The sequence below is a fragment of the Lissotriton vulgaris genome, chromosome 7 (assembly GCF_964263255.1).
Source record: "Lissotriton vulgaris chromosome 7, aLisVul1.2, whole genome shotgun sequence".
In the NCBI taxonomy this organism is placed as follows: Eukaryota; Metazoa; Chordata; class Amphibia; order Caudata; family Salamandridae; genus Lissotriton; species Lissotriton vulgaris.
Window position 1 is genome coordinate 721795858 of NC_141695.1, and position 25487 is coordinate 721821344.

Genomic DNA, 25487 nt, shown 5'->3' on the forward strand with positions numbered 1-25487 from the left:
AGTACATGACTGGCCCTGGTGACAGAGATATTGGTACAGTCATTGGGCTCTCAGGTGGACACGTATCACACCTAACCCCTGGAGTTGGTAAAGGTCGAGGCAGGTGCTTGAAATGCAAAGAATCTTGCAAAATGGACTTCCGGGGATGGTGAGCATTCACCAAGTGTCCTTTAATAGTCACAACCCTCAGTGGGTAAGCATCAAAAGGACTTTGGTTTTGTTTCTGCCTGACAGTAACTCTTCTTTTGAACAGAGTCCTCTGAGCACAGCAGCGTCTATCCACATAGGTCTTCATTTTGTGTTTGTGAGATACATCAGTAGCGCAAAGTTTAGCAATGCCAGTAGATCTCTCATTGGTCCAATGTGGCACTTTAGTTCCTATGGATCTCCCAAACACCCGTGATAGACTGGGGAGTTGACATGTATGCACAAAGTGTAGACTGCAAAACTGATTTGAGTTCAAGCTTTTCCAGTACAGTGTGCTGAACAGCCTTCTTGAGGGTGTTCATAAATCTTGCAACAACACCATTCACCTATGACCAGAGAGGTGTGTTTTTCTGATGCTTGACTTTTAGATGAGTGAGGAAATCTTTAAATGTGAGCCTATTGAAAGGCGATCCATTGTCAGATTTCACAATTGGAGGAACAACCCAGGTTGCAAAGATACGTTCTAGTCCCTCAATGATTCTATCATGAGTAATTGACAACAGATCTACCACAATGGGAATATTCATCAACAATTACTACTAGATGATGTCCGTTGTAAAGGAGTCCAAAGAAAGCAATAGTAATCTCCTCCTATGCATGCTTTGGAAGATCAGACACGTTTAACGGACGCAGGGCTGTTTTGGATGACAAGCAGTAGCACAAATGACATGCCTTTAACATTTTCAACCCCATAATCAAGGCAAGGGAAACACCCTCTGTCCCGTAGAGCTTGTTAAGGAGCAACAACTCCATGATGTCCCTCTTGAGCCAGTTCAAGGACTAGTTGTCTCAGATACTTAGGTATGACAATTCTCAACCCCTCATATGATGATGCCTTCTGGGGTAACTGAAAGGTCTTCCTGCACATTTTTTAAATTCTGATATTCAAGGCCATCATGAAGAGTTTGACTGTGTTTTGGCCACGATTGATGTGTATTAATGTCTTTGAGTTTCAGCAAATCTCTGTCAGTGCTCGTGGCAGCGATGATTTGCTCCACCAATATGGAAACTGGAGTGCTGGATTTCACAATGAGGTTAACATAATCATCAGCCGCTTTATAAGTAGTGCCATAACACTGTATTGGCAGTCGTGAGAAGTAGTCAGCGGGGTTTTGATTTTTTCCTGGACGAAGCATCATCGTATAATCACATTCCTATAATCATAACCCCCACCTCTCAATACAAGGGGGCGTCTTGGCTTTAGGATTGCCGAAAATGGTGAGCAAGCATTGGGTGGATGAGTCGAAAAGGTAGTAATGTACCTGCAATTCTCTTCTAGTTGGAACTGGTGATTCCCTTTATTCAAATCAAGGCGCGAAAAGTCCTTAGCTCCATTCAGCTGCATAATCATGTCAGCAATTTGAGGACCTGGATGTCGTCCTCTTTCTGTCGCCTTGTTCGCTTGGTATACAGCAATGTAGATGCACACAACTCCTCCACTATCCATCTGAAAATATACCCGAGCTTAGTAGATCAGAGCACAAATTCCTTAGGAACCTTGTGATGCTGCCCCAAAGTACCCCCTTCACTCCCCTAATGCTTGATATGTGCAGCCGCTCTATCAGCGATATAGAGAGGCTTCGCCTGCTGCTTTTCTGGGCTTGCTTCAGGAGGACCCCAGAGCTTCTGCCCTACACGGAAGCCCTATCAGAGGTCATCCGTTTAGACACGTGCAATAAAGTAAGGTGGATCGAAATGTTAGGAAACTGTTGTCAGATGTAGGGCTTCAGGCCCTATGGGAAAAACAAGATCCACCCTTGTACCGAAAAGATGTATTAAAGCAACATTATTGGAAATGAGCTAAGCAACAAGAGTTTTCCAAGCCTATCCAGGGGAAACTCACCATAGAATTCTATCTCCACAAACAGGCAAGACTATTAGAACCCTACCTAGATCTAATCCAGGCCCCTCAGGATAGGATGTTATATATCCAATTCAGGTTTGGCACTCTCCTGTGGGTGAGGTAACCACCAAGTGGCATCCAAATGACCTAACCCTGAGAATTTGCCCAGGATGCAAGGCACCAGTGGAGTCCGTTGCTCATGAGCTGTTTGCATGCCTGACTTATGCGCAGCCTATGTCTAAATGGTTAATACCGATCTGCCGGCATTTGGGCAGACAGAACCATTGGGAAGCCGTGCACATCCTAAAATTGGATCCCAGACCACTCTTTGTCTGTGGAGTGGCTAGATTCCTAAGCCACATGTGGGGTATTAGGAGGAGGGCCCTAATGAGAGAACCATAGCAAACAGTGGGTTGGTCTTTTGGCCTAGCTGCCCAAGGGTTTATTAGTTTTTATATCCATTAAATTCTTGGTTCCCTTAGACGCAGATCACAAGCACTTTACTGTAATCAATTACCTCACAGTTTTTCCATGAGAGGGTCTAAAAGCAAAACAATGCAATCGCTGGATATGAAGATCAAATTAGAACATTTTAATTGTTGTAACATCACAATGGTTCTTCTTTCTTATTGAGATCGTTATAAGCACTTTTACACCTCCGCAATAACTTGCTAGTTGTTTTTAACTCTAATTACTCATTATTTTATGTTTTTAATTGCTGCAATTTAAAACCAAATGAATTTTAACCTGTTTGTAAGAAGGATTTTGTACTATGAATTGTTCCCCATTGGTTCATGTTGAAAGGACACAGTACCTTTCGATTGGATTACATTTTGGATCGCCTTCCACCTGAGGTGTTGATTGCAGTAGCATTGTGCTTCATAAGTAATTATTGGACGCCGTTTTAACACAAGATCTTTTTATAGGAAGTGTGTCGCAATAACCATACTGTTCTGGAAGGAAGAACCTGTACACCCATTGTGACATGTTCTATGTACTGTCTATTCTTATTTTCTTATCTGTATTTTAATTGGTGCATTCTTTCTAGCTTTTATGACACGAGCTGTCAAAATAAAGCTTATACTACCACTATGCTTTTTCAGCATCTTGCATATGAAATGCAATTCCATGATGCTGTTGAGGAACAAGACGAATGTCCTCATTTATGTAAAGATACACTTTTGTGGTCTTAAGCCTTCCTAGACCATGAAACAAGGATGGAAACTGATTCATTATCCCATGATAGGCAATGACATTGTAGTTTACAGAAATCATCCCCAAGTCACCACCAATACTGAAACTGAGTAAACACTCAGGACTCAATGAAGTGCCTGGCAAATGAATTGGTGCATCTTTTTATGCTTCAGAGTCGCTATGAATGAACCTTGACTTTGAAGTGGCGTCAAAGCAGCCCACATATACACTTTGCTTTTCGATGGGGCACTGGAGACAGTTCATTGTACTTTTCCAGTGGCATAATGTTTATCGATGCGCCACTGTCTATGATAAAAGGTATGGAGCACCAATTCACTTTCAGTGTGATCTTGGGACAGTGTCCAAATGAATTTCACAGTCTCCCTTGTCGAACTAGTTTTGACCGGCATTCTTCCTTGCACAAAGCTAATCCTACATGTGCACGTCATCCAGAAGTCAACATTGACATTGCACATTCATCTTCCTGACTTTCGCTTCACAATGATGGTGACAAACGTTTAGATGAGGAAATTTTATGAAAATCGACATTGTTCAGTTTCTACATGCCTCACCTGATGTGGTCGCTTGTCCATGTGGGCATTCTGAAATCCATGTTGTTTCCTCGACGTGACTCACTGGATCTTTCCTCCATTTTGTTTTCTCGACTTAATGCACTTGATCTTTCCCTCACCGTTACAAGCTGGTTGTCTTTCTCTCATCCTTTGCATATATGTTCAATGGCGGGATATTTATCTTCATGTGAAAAGGAAAATCCACATTGACAACACAACTTCTTTTTCTTTGGTGACATTACTTTATGTCATTCTACCTTTTATTTCGACGTGCTTTTCACTCTCAGCGCCGATTTATTTGGGCTGTTTCGGTCAATGTTAGCTGCTTGTCTGTCAGCTATTTCTTCCACTCTGGCAGCCATGAGTACTCGCTCCAAGCTGAGTGTCTCTTTTAGCATTCATGGTCTAAAGGAAACGGATAGACGACCATCTATTTCCCTGAGATGCATGGCCTATTCATAGTTGAACTCATAGAACTTGCAATGCTTGATGAGCGAATCAAGTCTTTCTACAAACTCTTCCATCGTTTTGCCAGCTATCTGTCTTTTCTGACTGAAAATGTACCTTTCATAGTCAACATTCTGCTTCAGATTGAACTTGATGTTTTACTCCACTTTGATTTGATGGTACGTCACTCTATCACCTTGTGGTATTTTCTTATCACTTCTTTTACTTCATCAACTGCTGAATTCCTTATAATATTTAATGATATTTTTTGTTATTTGCTTTTTCAAACTGCAATTTAAAACCAAATCATCAAAGGCAATCCATCTGTCGCCAATATTTTGCTTCTTGGCAGTATCTAAAGGAAGTGGTGGTTTTAGGAATGCAGCAGCATCATGACCTTTGGAACTTCCTACCGGGAGTGGAGCTCATTCCAGCAGTGTCTGCTACCTGCTTGGACCAGCACCTTTGTCAAGCACGAGCCGTGTGCTGACATTTGAGTAATCGCGCCCAATCTCTGTTCGTGAGCTTTGTTTCTTGTATGGGTTATTCCCCTTCTCATCTCTTTTCATTGTGCCTGGTTCTGCTGCCTTTAGTGTTTCTTTGCATTAGAAATGTTTCCGCTTTTGACACTTTCTTTGCACTTGGCTATCACTGCCTTTACCGCTTCGCTGTACCTAGTTATCGCTGTTTTAACATTGTCGTACTGTATGAATGACGGCTCTGTGTTGCCTAGTGGCAGGGTACCTCTTTCCTCGACTTTACCAGCAAATTTCTAGCCGACGACAAACAAACGTTTATAAGGCCTTCAATTTCTGCACAGGCCTTGCACTAGCTGGAGTGGCTCTTTGACGCCACATAAGCCAACAATTGATTTTCTCTTTGACTGAGGCACACAAGGCATGCACAAGCAGTCTGCTGGACCATTACAAACTCTCCTGGAGAGCACTCCGGTTTTTCAAGTCGCAGGGTTTACATAATCCCCTATCTTGTCACCAGTTGTAGCGTCCTCTTCAGCCCGAGTATATGTAAATGATCATGCCACACATGAAGCTTTGTATTACACATCTTTAGTCCTTAGCATGTAACCGTTAACGGAACATTCTGCATCATGAATTCTATCACCTACACCCGGCACCTATGTCACTTGTCTAGGGAGTCTGTCAGGAAACAAAAGGGTCCTGTCATCTCTAATTTACAGAATGCTGTAGATTGTTTGCTTTGTGAACAATCTGCAGAATTACAAGTAGTCAGTCATTTACTAAAATCATCCAAGGATTAGTGGATTTCCTACTTCTTTAAAATAAGTTAGTTAATTGATCCTAGAGAATAGGCAGAACTAGTTGCTGTGTGCATCAATATCTACATTAAAAGGCATTAATGGTCATTTTTATTAATGATTTCCAACTTACAGGCAGCACTGATAGAGAGGCGCTAAAATTGTGATTTCATCTTGCGAATGCCGTCCAAACCTAGAGGAGACAAATTAAAAAGTTTATTTTTCACATGATACTTCATGACTTGTGACTAACTTGTTTCAGATAAAAAAAAAGAAGGAATAGTAAGATCCCAGAATTGGGTCAAGTATAAGCCCATGCATATGTGATTCATCAGCATTTAACTTTAATCACTAGAAAAAAGTTGACAATTTTAACGACTTAGGCCACATCTCCCCCGGAGCTTATACCTGGTAAAAAGCACAAAGAAGATGAACATTAGCAAGGGATGTGTACAGATTATTGAATCTTCCATTCCCTACACGTTGAAGATTCAGACCTCTGTCTTCAATATTCTGTCCTACATTTTGCTTGTATCCAGTCTTTAAGCTGCAACTCTCTGTCCTTTGGCTTTATTCATACCTGACTTATGTTTGACCTCACATTTAATGTTTTATGTCAACCTTCTGTAACAATCTTTAAGCTTCTATCCTGTCTATAATCTCTGACACCATTGTCTATTAAGCTTCTAATCCTTATATGTAATATTCTTCCCCACCTTTAAGCTTATCTCTAATTTTCCTTTAAACTTCTAACCTCCCCCCATCTTCTACCATAACTTATATCTTTGGGGTTCTAGTCTCCATCTTTAAGCTTCTGTCTTCATGCTTTTATAATATCCCATATTCCATTTGTTAAGCTTCTATCACATGATTACACTTAGCTTCTATGCTATCTTGGACCCTCTCTTTTATAACCTTCCATCTCCAATATTTAGCATTCTTTCTGTCTCTTTGAATCCTCCCTTTATAACCTTATGTCCCTAGTATTTAACATTCAACACTGTCTCTTTAAGATTTTACACTCCTTTTGGACTTCTTGAGCGGTCTTGATTTATGGTTTAACCATTTCATCTGGCAGTTTTTGTGCTTCTAACATTTTATCCTGCTGTCATTAAGTGTTTCGCTCTCTGTTTCCATGTTTATGTCCCCATATCTTTGAGCTGATATCCTTGTGTGAAAATTATAAATTACAGGCAAAATGTTCATTATGAGGATCTGTTCACATAAGTACATAATGGTGGAATGTGCATTTGCACCACTAATTGGAGATCACTTTTTTCTGCATTTTCACAGATGTACATTTGCACTCAATAGCAGGATAGGAACTAATTAGAAGTGAAAAGCCATAAACTTGCAGGTTTTTAGGTGTTCCTTTCAATTTGCCTGGCCATCACCCTAAAATGCCAACAATTCCATCCCTAAACTCAACCCACAGAACATAAGATGTTTCCAGCCCCCATGCGAACATTTGGCTTGTTTTGTGTTTTAAAGAAGTCACAATTTGTGAGGAACTAACTACTTCCTTATTCTCCTCCACCTGCTGGTACCTCTCTGTTTTCCGATATGTCTGCTGAGACCTTGGAGTATCCCATGATCAGGATCCTACTTGACATAGTTTTAATTGTTAGAGTGAAGTCACTTATATCTCGAAGAAAGAAGATGCTATGATCTGGTTTCAGGTACATGATGAAGGAATCATTTATGTTGTGGGAGCCATGATGTAACTAAGATCAAATGACAGATACAGTGCTGATGAGATTCTCATTAATGTGATAGTTTCCAAGACAAGAAGATAAGGGTAACTTCTCCAGCCTTTTTCATGGCTCTATTCTTGGAGATGACTTTGTAGGAAAGGTACAGAATTTAATCAAAAAGATCAGCTGCATTTTTCCATATGCTAGGCTTGTGTTACATACATCTGGAATGTGGTTTCTCTTTGTCCACTGCACCATTAATTTCCTGAGCATTTTTTATTAGCCATTTGTACTTTGCATGTTATGTCCTAAATGTACCCTACCACTAGTTTGGTTGGCTTCACTAACGTTGTTGGTTGGAGAGATAGGATTATTCAGATTTTTGCTTCTGGTGTCCACATTTCTTGATGAGGGATAAACCATTTCTGGTGATTTTATCATCTGCGTTTGTATGTAGTTTGATCTCTTTGACTTTTGTGTGAGAACTAGAAGAGTGGCCATAAGTAATGGAGTGGACGAGCCTCTAGGACTCAGTTCCCACTTCTGAGTAATGGTACGAAGGCATCCAAATGTATCAAAGAGAGATTTTGACACATGTGAGGGTTTTCTCACTTGAGCTGGTGGGATTAGTGATGAAATTTGCTGACACATTTTATTATGTTCCAAAGACCTTTAGATGAATCACCAACGTGGAATTTAATAGCACCCTATTGTAAGTTTATGAATGCATGGATGTCTCCCCACAGTGATCAGTCTTTGACCACATAAGACTGATCTTGCAATGTCAATACTTATAGCGATCAGAAAGAAGATAAAGCATCTGCCCATTGAAGATTTCACGGCATACAGAATAGAAAGCCTACAGACTATAGTATACTTAATTTGATCAAATGTACTGTGAAGTGTGATAGTACCTGCATTTCATGCACTTACCACACTTTTTTTATTCATACCTTTCGACTAGTGTTTATCAAAAAAGCTCTAAATGCTAGGTAAAATCTGGGATAGTGGAGTAGAGCAAATGCTGAATAAAGTTATAAGATTTCCAACCTGAGTTTAGGCTGCTGCAGAAAATAATATATTTCTAATACATTCACTTAAAAATATTTTGGTAAAATTTGGGAGATTAGATTTTGTATCCAGGTGTACACTATCCACTGTGGGTATAATTAATGATGGTTGATGTTGAAAATGCACTGGCACGACTAGTGTTGGTAAAATGAGGAACTTCCATACTTTTGCTCATTTACACATACTGGGCCAGATGTACGACCATTCACTTTTGCGAGTCACAAATTGCGTCGAATTGAGACTCGTGATTTGTGACTCGCAAAACTGAATGTACAACAGTGTCTCAGACACTGTTTGTGATTAACAATGGGGTCGCAAATTGCATGCCTCATTATTATTCATGAGGCAAGAGCAACTTGCGACCCCGTTGGGAATGGCTAGCACTCCCAGGGATGGTGGCCTGCTGGGGTCAGCAGACCACCATGTCTAGGACTGCTTTTTATATAAAGCAGTTTTTTGTTTAATGCAGCACGTTTTCCCTAAAGGAAAATGAGATGCATTTAAAAAAGAAAAATTTAACTTTTCTGTTTCATTTTTTAAAGGCAGGCAGTGGTTACTGCCTGCTCTTGAAAAATATTATCGCACACACTCACAAAGGGGAAGGGACCACTTACCGTTTGCGAGTGGTTTAAAACAGTCATACATCTAGCCCACTATTCCTTTCATAGCTCATGCATAGTGCATACAATACTTCTGTATTGAGGCTTTTTTTTTATTATTGGAACAGACAAGACAAGCACTTTCTGGTCTTCTACGCCTAGTTGTTCCATCTATTGATGGAAAGTATTTAGTGAATGATCTTGAATGGTCCATAGAGGCAGAGTGAAAAGAAAGATTATTATCAATAAACTGTTCATATTACAATCTTACCCTCTGGCATTGTCCAGGTGAAGCAAGAAACCCTCTTCGCCAAACTTAGTGAACATCTCATAATGATGACGATCCATGTTTCCTTTAAAAACCAAAAAGATAAGGTGCTTTAATGCATAGTGCCAAAAACTCAATTTGGACAACCAATCCCTTTATTTTAGTTTCCACATCCATATTTAGATATTCTAGTTAGTTTTGGTGTTTCATGCTGATGGTCTTAACTCAGACCACCAAGAAGCTCATTACCTTCATCCCATTACAAAACAAAACTTATTTACTACAATTCTTTGTGGTATGGTTCTCAACATTGATCTTTTTTGTTTTGCGGAAGGAACATCTTTATTATTTACATACATCTATTTTGGCCAAGTCTATCCCCCCGCCACCAAATTTTGTTTTTACATTCACAGTATACCACACAACATTTAAAACAACAAGCAAAAACATTAAAAACAATATTAAAAACTAGAAATGAGAAAATTCAGTTGGCCAAGTGTGCCTAATATCTTTTACATCATATTATTGTTTATTATAGTAGCATTTGTTTAACACCTAATACTTCTGACAATGCTACAAAGTACCTCTAGTTGTTGGGTAATTCAGTGCTCCTTTTGTTGTCCTTATTTGGTGGCAATTTATAATGTGACCTTTGTGAAGCATGTTGATGTTGTGTTGAGGACCAGAAGGACGCTCCAATCTTGTTGCTGTGAGCTTCTTGCCAACTCTACGTATGGAGTGAGGCAAAGAAGCTTAGGATATACAGTCTCAATTTGTATTTACTTGCCATGTAGGTGTGGGATCCAAAATACCTGTGCTCTTTGGGTTGCAGTGCTGTATAGCAGCCAGCAGGAGTGGAGAATTGTGTTGTGCTTGAGGCCTCAATGGGTACTAAAAACATACCACACAAGCAAGGTGCTGTCTTTAGGCAGGTCTAGAATTGGTTCCATGGCACTAGATTGGGAGGTTTGGTGTTGAACCTGTGTCAGTGTTTTAGGTGTTTTGGGTTGGCGTGAAAGATAGACAGAAATTGAAGTATTATCCTTCTTTGTGGTTTGGGAATCATACATTTAGGAACAATCAGCTCTTTACAACGTTGAGCCAGTTGTACTTGTATGCTACAAGTATCACTTCCGACCCATTTACTTCAAATAAACAACAGCCTAAAGCTCCCCCACCCCACCTCGCCCGAGCTGTGTCGTGGAACGACCTCCTGTTTCAATAAATTGTACATCTGGTCCTAGGAGAGAGGTCCAGCTGAAACCCCAGGCCGCTCCCTTAATAAATATATCCCCATTCCCTCAGGAACACTGAAGTTAGTTGCCCCACTCATCTTAATCTTAATTTTGGATGCGGCTCCAAGGCATAGACTGATAGCAATATTCAGGCATGAAAGAAACAAGATGGTGGCCTGGAACCTTTTCCGACAATGCAGTTGGGCGTGGCCCAAAATCTCTGAGGGCTGTGTGTAGTTAGTGCGATGTTTCACCATGTTTGGTGGCATTGGTCTAGGCCTCTTGGATTGTCAAACTTGATGATTTGTGCCTCATCCACATAGTTGTAGCAGGTTATTATGGAGGGTTTGGTGAGGTTTGCTTCAGGGCTTTCATATGTATTGAAGAGTAGTGTAAAGATAAAGGAACCATGTGCAGTGTTGATCTTGATAGGACTTGAAGAGTGTAGCAGGACATACATTATATTGGATCTGTCAGAGAGGTAGTAGGGTATCCAATCCTGGATAAGGCATTAAATGGTATGATCATTCAGCCTCTATAACAGGGTGGGTTGGTGGACTGTATTAGAGGTGAATTAGAGGTACAGCATCTTCATTTATTTTTGACAGTGGTCTTTAGATCATTCCAGAAGGAGGTCAAAACAGTTTCTGTTCCTCTGTCAGAATCCTGTTTGGGGGATCTAAAAGCAGCCTATTTTCTTCTAAGATATCAGAAATCTGTATGAATGTGGTCTTTGTTGAACATTGGAGATTAAGCAGTACCTGGTGGATTAGGGTCATTTTTTAACAATGGGGAAATTAATGGGCTTGATGAGGACATCTTAGATCACCCAGTTTAGAAATGTCGAATTTGGCCAAAATGCGCTGCACCAGCTTTTCACAGATGATTGGCAACCAGCGTGCGTTGGGGACAGGAAGGGCTGAGGAATACAATGTGGAGGCGCCAAGGACGTGCCACAGCTTATCCCAGGCCCAGTTGTTGGTGGAGATGGTCTGAATATCTTTAGGGTCTCTGGGTATGAGCTTAGGTAACACAGTGGATAACTGCTCGAGAAGGACGAAATCAGCCTCTGGGCGGAGGAAGGGAATCCTGGCGTCGGGGTGGAACCATACAAAGGCGGCCAAATAGTACAAGTGGAAATCTGGAACGCTGAACCCTCCCCTCTCGCACCTGCCAGTGCACGCTGGCCTATTCCCCCCCCCCCCCCCCCCCCCCAGACCAATCTAACAAGGTGTGACCACAACGTTAAAAAGAAACTTTTCAGGAGGGGTATGGGAATATTATTGAAAAGATATAAAAATTTAGGGAGCTCTACCATCTTAATGATTGCCATGCTGCCGGCAATAGACAATGGAATCCGTCTTTCCACTTGAGCCTCAAGGGCGCTGTTGCCCGCCCGTAATTAAGGCGGAGGATCTGAGCGGTCTCCAGATGGATGTGTATGCCCAAATACTTGACAGAGTCAGAACACCATTCAAGGGAGAATTCACAGTCCCAACAAGTCGTAGTGGAGGTTAAGGGAAAAATAACTGACTTACGCCAGTTGATTCCCAGGCCGGAGTGTTGACCAAATCGGATGATCTCTCTAATGAGTGGCTCCAAGTTCACCTGTGGCTCTCTGACATAAAGGATGGTGTCGACTGCGTTGAGCGAGACCAGGAGAGGGCCCCTGTTGAACTGTAGGCAGGCAGAGGACAGCCCTACCAGGTGCCGCGCGAGAGAGAGAAGGGATGGTAGAGCGTGCCATTCAGGCAGAGTCTCGTCTTGGGGCGCAATATAATACTGCAGTGGTGCCATGAATCCCACAGGCATTCCCATACGGCGCATAACCGAAATGAAGAAGGACCACTCTAATGATTCTAAAGCCTTTCCAGTGTCCAGTAGGATGCGGAGGCAGAGACCTCAGGGTTAATCCTGTGGAGGACCAACAAAAGTGTCCTGAGATTAAGTGAGGTCAATCTACGGGGGACAAAGCCAGATTGGGCTGGCGAGATGATGAATTCCATCAGCTGGGACAGGCGATTGGTGATTATCTTAGCTAACATTTTATAATCCAAATTCAAAAGGGACAGAGGCCTATATGACCCACATAACAATGGGTCTTTGCCCAGCTTAGGGAGAAGTATGACGACCGTTTCACGAAGAGTGGGGGGAAGAATTTGTTTCTCGAGGGCTTCAGCGTACACTTAAATTAGTTGCAGCACCAAAAGATCTTTATACGCCTTATAAAACTCCCCTGTAAAGCCGTCCAGCCCAGGGGCAGAAGAGCATCAAAGAGTATCAATGGCACTTAGGATAGTCCTGCATGTATTTTTCCAAGTAAATCAATGCAATCGCCGATAAATAAGCTTCCTGGGCCGTGGGGTCATGCCCCACCTTGGAAGTGTAAAGAGATGTAAATAAGTTAAGAAATTCATCACGAATTTCCAGGGTGCCGGAGAGCATCTAGTTTGTGGAAGATTGGAGCTCAGTGATGCAAGCCCTGCTGTATGGGGGCCAACGCATCTGAGCCAATACACGGCCTGGGTGCTTTTCTGTGCCGTATCACCTGGCGGTTTGATATTTGCCTAGATAAAGTATCTCGCGATACGCAGTGTCCCTGTACTCGATAAGGAGGGCAAAATGTTTACCCGCTGTGTCTGTGTCAGGAGTATGAGTTAAAGCGTTGTCCAGTTCTGTCAGGTCGCGCTCTAACCGTGAAAGCGTGGTCCGGAGATCCTTGAGTACCCCAGCATGTTTGGCGATGCAAACACCTCTGATAAATGCCTTGAAGCCCTCCCAGAGAACCGCCCAAGTGTCGACTGAGCCCATATTGATAGGGAAGTATTCTTCAATAGCTTCGTACACATCATGCTTGGAAAAGGTCGTCATTGAGGGCGTGACTTGGGAAGCGCCATTGCTGTTCGAGCCCTTCATGTCGGGGAACCCTAAGAAGAACCTTGACCGGGGAGTGGTCCGAGTATGTTCTCGGTAGAGTCACAAGGGAATGGACCCAGCTGAAGATGCCTGGGGAAACAAGACAGGTGTTGTGTTTGCCAGCGTAGTGCGTATAGTCAGTGTTGGATGAGTTGCGCCTGCGCCTAATGTCTAAAAGAGAGAATTGCTTGCAAAGATCAAGGAAAGCACGACACGCACGAGGTTTAGTGCCAGGGGAGACAGCAGTACTGACTAATGCGGGATTAAGGAGCAAATTGAAGTCCCCACCCACTAAAAAAGAGGATGGGATATATCTTTGAAAGCTGCGTATGTAAAGAGTGAGAAAATTCTGAGGAGTCAGTGTTAGGGGCGTAAATGCACACCAGAGCTGAGCTTTGACCCATTAGAGATCATGTGACAATCAATTATCTACCCTTGGCGTCCGTTACGACTGAGCGGGGGTGGAAGGGGACTCTCTTGTGAATGAGAATAGCCGTGCCCCTGGCGTATTTACTGTAGTTGGTGAAATACCTGTGCGTTCCCCAGCTAGAAGCAAAGTGGACAACGTCCGTCTTAGATAAATGCGTTTCCTGCAGGAAGGCAATGTCCATGTTGTGTCAAATAAGATAATGGACAAGGTGCCGTCTTTTACTATTATCGTTGAGACCCCTGACGTTCCAGGATATCAAGGACAGGTCAGATGGACCCTCAATATTACCCAGCTGAGCCATCTGCTAGTAGTAGCATAGGTGACAGATGCATGCTCCAGCAATTGAATGAGAACCATGACAGTGTACCAAACAGAAGAAAATTACAAATGGAAATACAGTAGCAGTTATTCCCCCCCACCCCTCACCCAGCATTACTACCAAAACAGCAAGGTAAACACATGATAGGAAACAATGCGTTAAGTACCAATTGACTTTACAGTGGAACGAGAAAACCCTGAAACAGTACATTTGTGTAACCGAAAACAAACCCATGGTGTACACTACATGGGTGGCAACGCCATGTCAGACAACCAGCTATCTGCAACATTTCACTATGGTGAAGAACATTATCCCAATTGAGTCCTGCTAGAAAGAAGAGGAGACAGAGCAGTTGTGTCAGCCAGTCCCGGAACCAGAGAAAAGTTCCATGCTTGCATTGGAGCCACTGTGTGGAGGGAAGGGACCACCACCTATTGCTCCCGACTGACTGTTGGTCTGCTTGTATGTACGGCAGAATTCCTGCACTTCAGAGGGGTAATTGAAAATGCAAGGTCTACCATTAACATCAATTCTCAATCTTGCGGGGTATAGCATGCTATATTTCAGACCCAAGTTCCTGAGGGTGGCCTAGACCCCGTTGTATTTGTGCCAGGCCTCCTGCACAATGATAGTAAAGTCTGGGTAAAAGGATAGTTTTGAGCCCTGCCAGGTCGTGTCTCTGCGTTCTCTGGTGAGGCGCGGAGCAGTATCGCGGTCCTGAAAGTTCATGATGCGGGCGATAGTGGGTCGTGGAGGGCAGCCAAGGTTAGGCTGGGGCCCCAAGGTGCGGTGAGCGCATTCCACTATGATTCCGGGAGTAAAGGAGTCTTTCACAAATATGTCTGTCAGCAGTATCTCAACAAAGAGGTTGAAACAGCCCGTGGCGGTGGACTTCAGAATTCCCAGGATACGGATGTTGTTGCGCCATCTTTGAGGATGCGCTCAACTCACTCCAACCTCTTAAGGGACTGTGCGGTACCATTCTCTATGTCTGAGATGCGTGCCTCGGCCCCCTCTAGGCGCCTGTCGTGCACTTGGATTTTGGCTCCCAGGTTCGCCAGATTCTTGTCCAGGGCATCGAAACGACCATCCAGTGCCCTAAAGCCCGCTCTCATCTCCTGTAAGAAGGAAGAGGATGGAATGGAGGAATCTTCAACATGGTCCGCACCCTGCCCACCTTCCGCCATTCTGGATCTTTTCCACAAGTTTTTCAAAAAGGAGGGTCTTCTGCTTAGGGTCTCTATGGCCCATGCCGCAACCCAACCCAACGGAGGCAGCAACAGTGGAATGATCCCTACAGGTGGGTACGAAGCAAGGACTGGACAAGTCCAAAGGACAGCGATTGAAAGAGAGGGCAAAGCAGCGCGGCGGACCCTGGGCATCGGTGGAGCAGACGAAAATTACCACTGGTCAGTTCAGCTCCCGACCCTCCAGGCGGTCTAGGACTCCAGCATGTTGATTTGAACAATCAGGTGTCCAGTATCGCCCAGGTTCGAGGCCCAGCGCAGGAGAGGGATGGAATCTCAATGAAAACTTGTGATTGACCAGAGACAGACGGGACAGGGGGCGCAATCCGGAGCTGCCAGGGAATCAGCGCAACCGAGAGGGAGTCTAGGCGTGAGGCAGTGACCGGGTCTCAATCCAGGCGTGTAGGGAAGTTAGAGTACCTATGGAGAATTGGTTGGTGGCTGATGCTCTAGGCCAGGGGTCTCCAAACCGGTCCTGGAGGGCCGGATCCATGCCAGATTTTTAAAATTACTACATGTATCTCAATGAGGGTATCCAAAAAATCTGTAATGGATCCGGCCCTCCAGGACCGGTTTGGAGACCCCTGCTCTAGGCCATCGATGAAATATGTTTCTGAAAACTAAGGTGATTGTCAAGGATAGAACCCAGTGATTTAATTTTCTCCACAATGGTTGGTTTGCAGTTCAGGGGAAAGGAAGAACTGAGCCCCTCTTGGGCAGGTAGGTTGGATTTATTTGGTGAGATTAGTAGAAATCCAGTTATTGTTGGGTTCAGTTTTAGGTGGTGGTTGGCCATCCACTTTCGAATCCTGTCAAGGCTGTTGAGTATAAGGATTGTCTTTGGGCAAGAAATATTCAGGTAGATCTTGGGTATCATTCTCATATTGATAAATAATTCCAAATTTACTCTGAATTTCTCCAAGTGGTTAGAGATATAGATTAAATAAGGTTAGGGATAGCATCAACCCCTGTGTAACCCTTTGTTTGCTAGAGAGAGAGAGCTCCTTATTTAACTATTTGCCATTGGTTGGATAAATATGAATCTAACCAGTTCCAGACTAGACCATCAATTCCCACTCGTTCTTTCATGTTAATCAGAACATGGTAATTGACAGAATTGAAAGCTGGTGAGATGGCCAAAAGCATAAGGGGTTGGCAGATCTTGGTGGAAGTGAAAGCCCAATCTACTTTCTTTACAACAACTGCACTTTACACAGTTCCCATGAGCACCGGCTATCTTTGATTTTACTTGTGGCAGAGGACCACCAAAATAAAATTGTTTTCCGGTACCTTGTGCCACGTTTTATCCTCACCCACACTATCTACTCTGTCCTGGCCCCTCACCCCCACTTCACCCATAGGCAGTTGGATAAAAGATCTCCGATAAAGAGCCCCTCTTTGAGGTGAGCCGATTGGGCATTGCACCGCATGCCCAATGAGGAGCATTGACGATGATGAAGCATGACACTCGCAAGGGTGTGCGAGGCCATTATATCCAACAAATTGGATACCCAGAGATGGTCCTCCATTGAGCACTAGCCCTTATACCCTAGTGACCTTTTCCTCCTTCCCTCCTTTCTTCCCATTGGCTCTGAATGCTCATTTTTAAATGAATTCCTTGCTGGAATCATTGGCACAGCAGAGGTTAGAAGCAACTGGAATCTAGAAAGATCTAGTGTTCTTTCATTCATTCAGCACACCTTGTCACCTGTCAGGCATTTAACACATGCACCAAGAGTATTTCCTCACTCAGTGTCAGACAGGTCTGTTCCTCAGCAATCATATGGCAGAGATTAAAAGAAATCTCTTAAGCACTGACACAACAAACTACCTTTTGACCCCTAATCACATTGAGCATTAATGTGCTTTAAATAAACTTCGCACAAACACAGCCAGCGTTGCCGGGCAGTTTTGCAGAGTCACATTCACTAGTAACTCTGTCTCACTCCCTCCCGACCTCTGACTCTCTCTCCCTTCCTCCCCCCTCCCTTTCACTTGTCTCCCTCCCTCTGTCACCTCACCTTGCGTGCGTGAGTGTCAGCTGGGGCTGAGGCAGCTTGCCGGCCGCACCCGAGTACTTCACGGGTCTTTAAAAGACCACTTACTTGTTAATGAGGCTTTGTTGTATTTCGCCTCTTCTTAGCGCCCCTGCATCACCTGACCTTCGCTGGAATCGCCCGACCCCCAGAGAGCGCTGCTGCAACCGCAGTGTTTGGGGACACTCTTTAATAAAAAAATTTGAAACGCAGGTAGGATGTCGGAAAGGTCCGCGGGCCGCCAAGGAAGGCTTGCCGGGCCGCGGGCCGTACTATGATTACCCCTGGTGTAGAGGGAGGGAGAGAAGGTAATCAAAGGCATTGTTTGAAGCATCCTTCAGTCAACTTTCTATCAACACCAACCAAGAGATTCAGGTTGAAGATCACAATTGTATAGGAAACCTCCAGGCAATTTTTATCTGCAGCTCAGCAAATATGCGATAGACAACGCAGCGATGAGTGAATGGATTTGGAGACAGGAGCTTTACAGTGTTCAATAAGGACATGAGTGATATTGGATAGATCCTTCTTCCTGGATGGTGGGTATGATAGAGGAGGTCTGAGAATCCCTTGGGTGAGGATGGGGAGACTGTCTTTGGTAGGGAAATAGACAGGCTTGTTGATAACATTCAAGACTGAATGTTGTCCTCATGTAATGCAACTGGTGCTATGTAAAGCGCTCTGATAACTGATTCGGATCAAGTTTGCGTTATATAAAACTCTGTAAAATGTTTTTTTAAAAGACTCAATAACTTTGAATGAGTTTAATAAGATCAGCATCATCCGGAGAAGGTTTTGTTCAGTTGTCCTTGGGTTTCAGGTTGCTCCTAGGTAGATTTTCACCCCAAGGAATATTTTTTAGGGACTGTCAACTAAGTTGTGAATTATGGTTGTAACAGCAACTGAGCATGGACATGGAAAGTGAATGTTGTGAAACTGCCTGCAAGAGGACGTTAAATTTGCTACACAGAAGAGTAAGTGAGGATAAGAGATCGGGAGAGGAAGTCAGGAATGTTGTAAGGAGAAGTTATTTTGAGTTACTATTTATATTGCGCATAGGGGCTGTAGGGCTGGTCTCCAAATTTGGTTGCTAAGAACTTGACATTTGAGGAGATAGGCAGGTAATGGGAGGAAATCCACTTGGAGATCCAGTCGGAGCAGGAGGTGGGGATAGATCAGGATATGGGCCTGGAGAGGAGGAGGGGAAAAAAGGCAGGGGACACTTGGTTAAAGTAGGTTTCGTGTCCATACTTGCGGGTAGGAAAGAGAGATGCGGACAGACATGTATGTAGCTGTGGGAGATTAGGGGGGTCGTGGGGGAATAGAAGTGGGAGGCTGCCCTATGTACTGGGGCGGGGATCAAACGGCTAGCTGTGAGTAAGTTGTTGGGTAGAGTAATACTGGGGAAAAAGGTATTATGGGGAGCGAGGCCAGATGGGGTGTGGGGACAAGTAGTAGGGTGAGTGGGGAAGATAGCAGGAGCAGGTGAAAAAGGGGAGGAAAAGGTGGTAAAAGAGGATGGAAAAGTGGAAAAGGTCACAGCAACAGGTCAGAAGTGCAGAGGAGTGTGTGAGGGTACTATGGTGGGGTGGCGGGGGTGCAGAGTGGGGGAAATGTTGGTATGGATAGAGAAATAGAAAAAGCAAGAGGAGTCAAAACAGTAGGCGAGCAGATGTGGCGAAGGGAAGGCTCAAAGGTCCATGAGATAGACATTGCTTTCATCTCAATACCAATGTCATGGGACTTGACTAATGCTTGGAGAAAACCTACAACAGGTACTGTTACAATTGCTATGGGACTGCCCAAGTAAGCCCACAGGAAGGGGCAGCTTCCAGCGCTACAACGCTGCAGTGTTAGATTCATATGCAGACACTTTTAAAATCCAGCATTCCCATTAATAATAGCCAATGGCTCGTGATTCTTGGTTATTAATGTTTAACAGTCATATTCACAAAAAAGCCCACGTTTGCTCGCCCGCTAATAATGAATCGCGCCCCTTTTCAAAGCCTGGACTATGAGGCTATTGTTCGCACAGTGACGCATCCAGTGACACACAGACGGAATCCCCCTCTTGCAGAGGAACAAAAGCCCTGGAACAAGCTATTGAATTGCTCTTTAATTCTTGAAATTACGTAAGTGCAGAGTCTAGCCGTCAGCATTGAAGCTGGAAACAACTCATTATTTTCCGAGTTGGAACTTGCTGCCAGGTATTTAGCATCTTTGAAGATTATTTTGCAGTTCTTACGTGTTTTCCATTTTGTTATCTATCTTGCTGACAAAGACTGTTTTGTCGAGACGGTTTTACAAAGCAACAGTGTTGATTTTCTTAGTAACTGGGAATTTGTAATGGAGAAACCACGTAAAGAACGTGTCCCCTTATTTCTATATAAGGCATCCCAAGCTGTTGTACTTCAGGACAGTTATGGGGAGTGTCATCACAGCATTGGCAGCTAGAGCTTGAAGCGATGCAACTAGAGAAAACATGTAACAAGAAGTATTGGCAAAGCCAACAGGTCTGAGTTTAGTTTAGTAAAACATGTAGCGGGACAAGAGCCCACTGTAATAAATGTCGGAAGACCTTATTTGATGAAATCCATTGAAGTTTATTCCAAAGGTTATTCACGCCCAATAACAAGCGTCCTATCAGCCCGGAGTTCGTTCAGCAACTGCAGTCACTGAATGAACCACGAGCCCAGAACACAAGAACAGAACAGATACAAATCAATACAATGCACACTTAAAGAAACATCATAAAAAAACATAGTATTCTATTACATCACCTTCTCCCTTATTACAACAAAACAAAACAAAATAATAAATAAATAAATAAATAGAATATAGATGAAACTAATATCTACAAATTCAAAATATACATTAAAACTAATATCTTACAATTTCATTGAACCTTGAGGGAACTTTTAACATCCTACCAATGCGGCTAAAAGAAATGGAAGGTAAACTAGAATCAGTAGCATTCAGTTCAGATTTAAATTACCCTGATCACCACCCTTTTCACCCACATTAGTTTGTAACCAGTAAGTCCACTCACAGTTATCAGAAACATTTTTATTTTAGCCCTATTGACCACCAAGGCTTGATCTCTGGACATTCTCACCAGTTGCCTCATATTTCACCAGCCCTTCTCTCCTAAAAAAGCTGCTCCCTTACTTACTTTGACTACCTGAACCGGATTTGAAAAAATAGAATTCCCTTTTGTCTATTTTGAAAGGTTTTTTAATCATCACCCAGTCCCCTACTGAGATTTCTGCAAAACTAGAGCACTTTTTCCCATCAAAATTTTTTTCATTACCTCTTGTTTCTCCCTAACCACCTCAGCCAAATTTTTACGCGAACCTTCCTTACCAATGTCTGGGCATTTCATGTCCAACAAAGCTGGGACCAATGCCGAGTGAACCTTTCTTCCTCTCAATAACTCAAAAGGTGTAACCTCTGTAGTGCAATGTGGAGAGGTGTTATAATTCCAGACCTTTTCTTCAATAAAGGCCCCTACGTCCAATCCTGAAGCAATGGCTGTCTGGATACCCTCTTTCACCACTTTATTACCGTGTTCAACCAGACCATTCGAGGCGGGAGAATAAAGGGCTTCTCTAAACTGCTTTACGTCCTGAGAGGTTACAAATTTACAAATCTTTTCAGATACAAAGTGAGTACCATTATCCGTCACCAAAAACTTGGCGGCACCCTCCAACATGAAAGGTTTTTTCAAAAACCTCATGGTATTGTCTGAATTAGGCGCTTCTAAAAATTTGTAATACAACCACTTAGAAAAGTAGTCCACTGCTAAAATCAAACACCTCATTCCCTCCGGTAAGACATTATATGGACCTGAAAAATCTAAGCCTACTTTATCCCAAGGAGAACTTGGAAAAACTGTAGGGTGTAAAGGGACGCTAGGTGACTTCCAATGTTTATCGGAAAGTAAACATTCCTCACAATTGTAAACCACTGACTTAACCTGAGCATCCAGGCCCGGCCACCAATAATGTGATTTAATCCTCATGCTTGTCTTCATCACCCCTAAATGACCATTATGCACCAACCTTATAATATCCTTTCTAAGTTCAGAAGGAGGGACAACCCTATCTCCCTTAAGTAAGATATTGTCCTTTACTGACAATTCTTCTGAAACCTGAGCCACAGTTCTAAGGTCTCATGATAAATTTCTTACATCGGGCCATATCCCAGAAGGAAACTCAATTGCCTTGGACAAAACAGCATCTCTCTCTCCTGCTTCTTTCCAATCTTCCTCTGAAACCGAAAGTTTCAATTTATCAATCGCGTCCACCGATGTCACGCATTCCACATATCTTCAATTAAATCATCCACCTTCTATTTATCAAGTGCCATCCTGGACAAACAATCCGCCCGAAAATTTTTCCCTCCAGGAATCTGTCTTAACTCAAAATTATACTCCTGTAATTTCGAAACAAGCCTTGTTAACCTAGGCTGAAGATAAAGGAGAGAGGTTTGTGATCAGACAACATAATGAATTTGCGACCCCATACCTACATCTTAAATTACGGAGCCGCCCAAACGAAGGCTAACGCTTCACGCTCTATGGTACTATATCATTTCTCAAAATCCTTTAGTGATCTCGAAGCAAAAGCCACCGTTCTTTCTGTACCCATAACCACCTGGCTTAAAACAGCTCCTAAATAATAGTGCAAACTTACGAGGTGGGGAATAGTCAATTGCATCTATGGCTACCAGATGATTTTGAAATAAACCCAACCATTCTGGCCATAGTAAAGTAGGTTTACCAGGCTTGTCAAGAAAAGGAGGAGGCTGTGTAATATCCTTAGCTGAAGACATGTTTGAAACAAAAGATAACATGAAACAGGTAAAAAATAGAATTCACCCACAATAACGAGCGTCCTGTCAGCCGGAGTTCGTTCAGCAACTGCATTCACTGAACGAACCACGAGCCCAGAACACTCAAGGAGATTCAAAGCAATACCATTCACACTTAAAGAAACATCTTAAAGAAACCATAGTATTCTATTACACTCACACAAAAAGAAGTTAGAGAAGAATGTTGACATCATGACCCTTTGAGCTAAACACAGGTAAACTTCAAAGGTGAGGGTTCTTTAGGAAACTGGGAATACCAAACCCTCCTTTTTAAGTCTGGCTTGACAGTACAGCTGTCTGCAAGATGTACTGTAATACATTTAAAAAATCTATATCTAACAGGCTTTGGCTCTACCTAGAGCAGTATTTCTCTCTCATCTCATAGTGTTTGCATGTACCATTCCTCCTTCCAAGAAGGGCTTCCATTGGTATGTGTGAATTACTATTTTGCATCTCTTTTACATCTAAAAGAGGCTCAGGCTAAATATTGTATGACCAAAATTGAAGAAAGTCATAATCCAGCCAAAGAAATATTCGTGATTGTGCAGGATCTAATGAAACCATGTGCCAGTGCTTCGGTGGAGGATGCTTCTGTTGAGAAATGTAATTTGCTCGCTGATCATCCACGAAACAAAAAAGAGACTTATACTTTAGTTTTTCTAAAACTACTGAACTGGTAAACAGAACTGCAGACCCGATCAGAAGGGTGGCCTCTTAATTGTTTAAATTATTGTCTAGGAGAATTTGTCCCAGCAGACTTAGAGTGGCTTCAAACTATAATAGCCCAAAATAAAATCGGAATCTCCGGATGACCCAGCTAATCCAGATGTGTTATAAAGAGTAGTCTCTGTCAGCTTTCCTATATTCCTTAATCTGAACCTATATGAGTTGAGGAAGTGCCTGGAAAATTGAAGCATGCAACAGTGCTCCGCTTACTCAAAAGATGATCACTGAGGCCCTGATTATCTATTGTTTTAGACTATTATAATGTGCTATATCTGGGTTTGTCTATATATGCCAAGAAAAGACTGCAAACCATACAGAATGCAGCTACGAAACTACTTTGCCATGTGCCACATAATCGATAACTCAGCAGGTTGGCTTCCCATTGATAAGCGGTTACCTTTTAAGGCCTTATGTGTAGCGCATCATATTTTTTATGAAACTGGCACACAGAGTTTGTGCCCTCTTATTCAATCATACCGCCCAGTTGGGCCGCTAAGTTCAGCAGAGTTACATCTAGTTGTAATCCCTCACTATAAGAAGGCAAGACAGGGAGACATTCCGTTTGCTAGCGCCTACTGTATTGAGCAAACTCCCTGGTCACTTAAGGACAGTGTCTAATCAATTTAGCTTTAGCAAGCAGCTTAAGACCTGGTTTTCCCGCTGTAAACGTTGCTATATTCCACTGGCTCTGGTATGCACTGGGAAGCTCTAGCATAGGGCAGCCATGCACACTATAAATAAACATGACATCTGCAGGCTACTCTCAATCATTGCGCTGTTTGTTACATTTAATTATTTAGCTCCTCTGTGTGCCTTCTATAAAAAAAACCCTTTCACTACTTCTTCTCCCAGCATTGGTAAACCCGTTAGGGCTAAAAAGTGATAAAAATATTTATGAATGCAATGCATGTAAACAGCATTTGTGAGTGTTATGTTACGATACATTATTTTGTAATTAAAATAACACTGGTCCCTAAGCAATAAATGTGAACACAATACTCTTGGAAAAGTAATAATTCCCTGAAATTGTTCCAATTACTTTAAGGAAAATATTTTATTTCTGATAAAAAGCGACCTTAAAGAATGTATGCGCCACCGGGGTATTTCCTGAACAAGTGTACACAAAGTCTAGTGGGTCAGTGTGTGGGTCCCACACTCTGACTCGCTAGGCTTTGCATAACTTTCTCCTTGGGTGCAGAAGTGCTCTATTCTTGAAATTATTGACCTTGACGTTGCATATAATTGCTGGTCATATTTTGTTCTTTGCCTGTATGCTTTTTATTTTGTCTGGTTTTAACATTTATTCTGGAATTAAACCCAGTGGGGATATATTCTTTAATGTGGCTTTTACTCATTAATAAAATATTTTCCTTATAGTCGTTGGAACAACTTCTGGATTTCTGGGAATTATTACTTTTCCAATAGTACTCTGTTCACATGTAATGCTTAGTGACCAGTGTTCCTTTAATTACAAATTACCCTTGGTCCCCAATGATCCTTGGGTTCCCTTGTTTTTAAAACTACATTATTTTGTAAAGCACATTCTCACCATGAGGTCACTTGGTACTAAATAAACAACACTATTTGGGGAGAAGAGTAAAAAAGCATATCGTAAGTGCCAAGTGTTTAGTCATTTCCTAAAGGTAAAATAATTGGACCCACCTGAAGATCTTTAGGTAGTTTGTTCCAAAGAATTTGACCACAGACAGGAAAAGAGCCCCCTGATGTGTGCTTTGCAGTACCTTGGAGCTTGCAAAAGTAAACCTTCAGATCAATACAGAGTCTAGATGGAGGATATTTTTTGATTTGTTACACAATAAAATCAGCTGTGGTACTGTATAATGTACAGTTAATTATGTAGAGGGCCTTAGAGATTATGCGTTGCTGGACAGCGAGCCAGCGAAGCACCTTGCAAATCGAAATAGGTAGCGGCCCTAAACTTGGGAGCTCCAGCCACAAATCTAGCTCCTTGTTTTTGGGTGGACTGTAGACAGCCTGGATGTGCTTATTTTGCCAGCGTTTGTTTTTTTACAGCACCTATCTACGGAGTTATTTTAGGGACCTCTCTATCTAGTCCTGTAATGATAATTATGCATGTGAAAGGGAGGAAGGTAGACTTGTATTGTATGGATCATCAATGCCCGTAACATAGCTAACCCCATGTACAGCGACAACATATTCTTCTACTTTCAAATATTTCCTGGAGGAAAGGCTTTAATTTTCATATTTTGCTTGTTCTCTTTTTCCTGTTGGTCTAACTACAACCTCTAAAACTGTCTTTTTCATATTTTTCGCCTGTTCTGAAACTTCTTTAATCACTGTTGTTCACAGGGTGGCTAACCCTCCATGTTACATCACAAAGCGCTTTCTGCACGTGAAACCAACAGAAGACATATATGGTGCTGGGTTAGGGGGTCAATAAAAAAATGACGGGGTTTCATTCCATAATGCCACACTCTAAATCAAGCTCTTTATAATATATACACTGAGTGTATGAAGTGTGATCACAGTGCAGTAGTGCAGCTGAGCACAGTC

General features: G+C 42.6%; 1 protein-coding gene across 1 annotated transcript in view; it reads right to left on the reverse strand.

Annotated features, from left to right (window-relative positions):
* The window catches only part of FAM20A (FAM20A golgi associated secretory pathway pseudokinase), a 377577-nt gene that overhangs the window by 24984 nt on the left and 327106 nt on the right, over positions 1–25487 (reverse strand). Inside the window, exons 9-10 of the mRNA XM_086930966.1 lie at positions 9175–9256; positions 5673–5732 (exon numbers count right to left, since the gene is read on the reverse strand). Coding sequence (XP_086787092.1) covers positions 5673–5732; positions 9175–9256 — 142 coding nt within the window. The remainder of the gene's footprint in view (positions 1–5672; positions 5733–9174; positions 9257–25487) is intronic.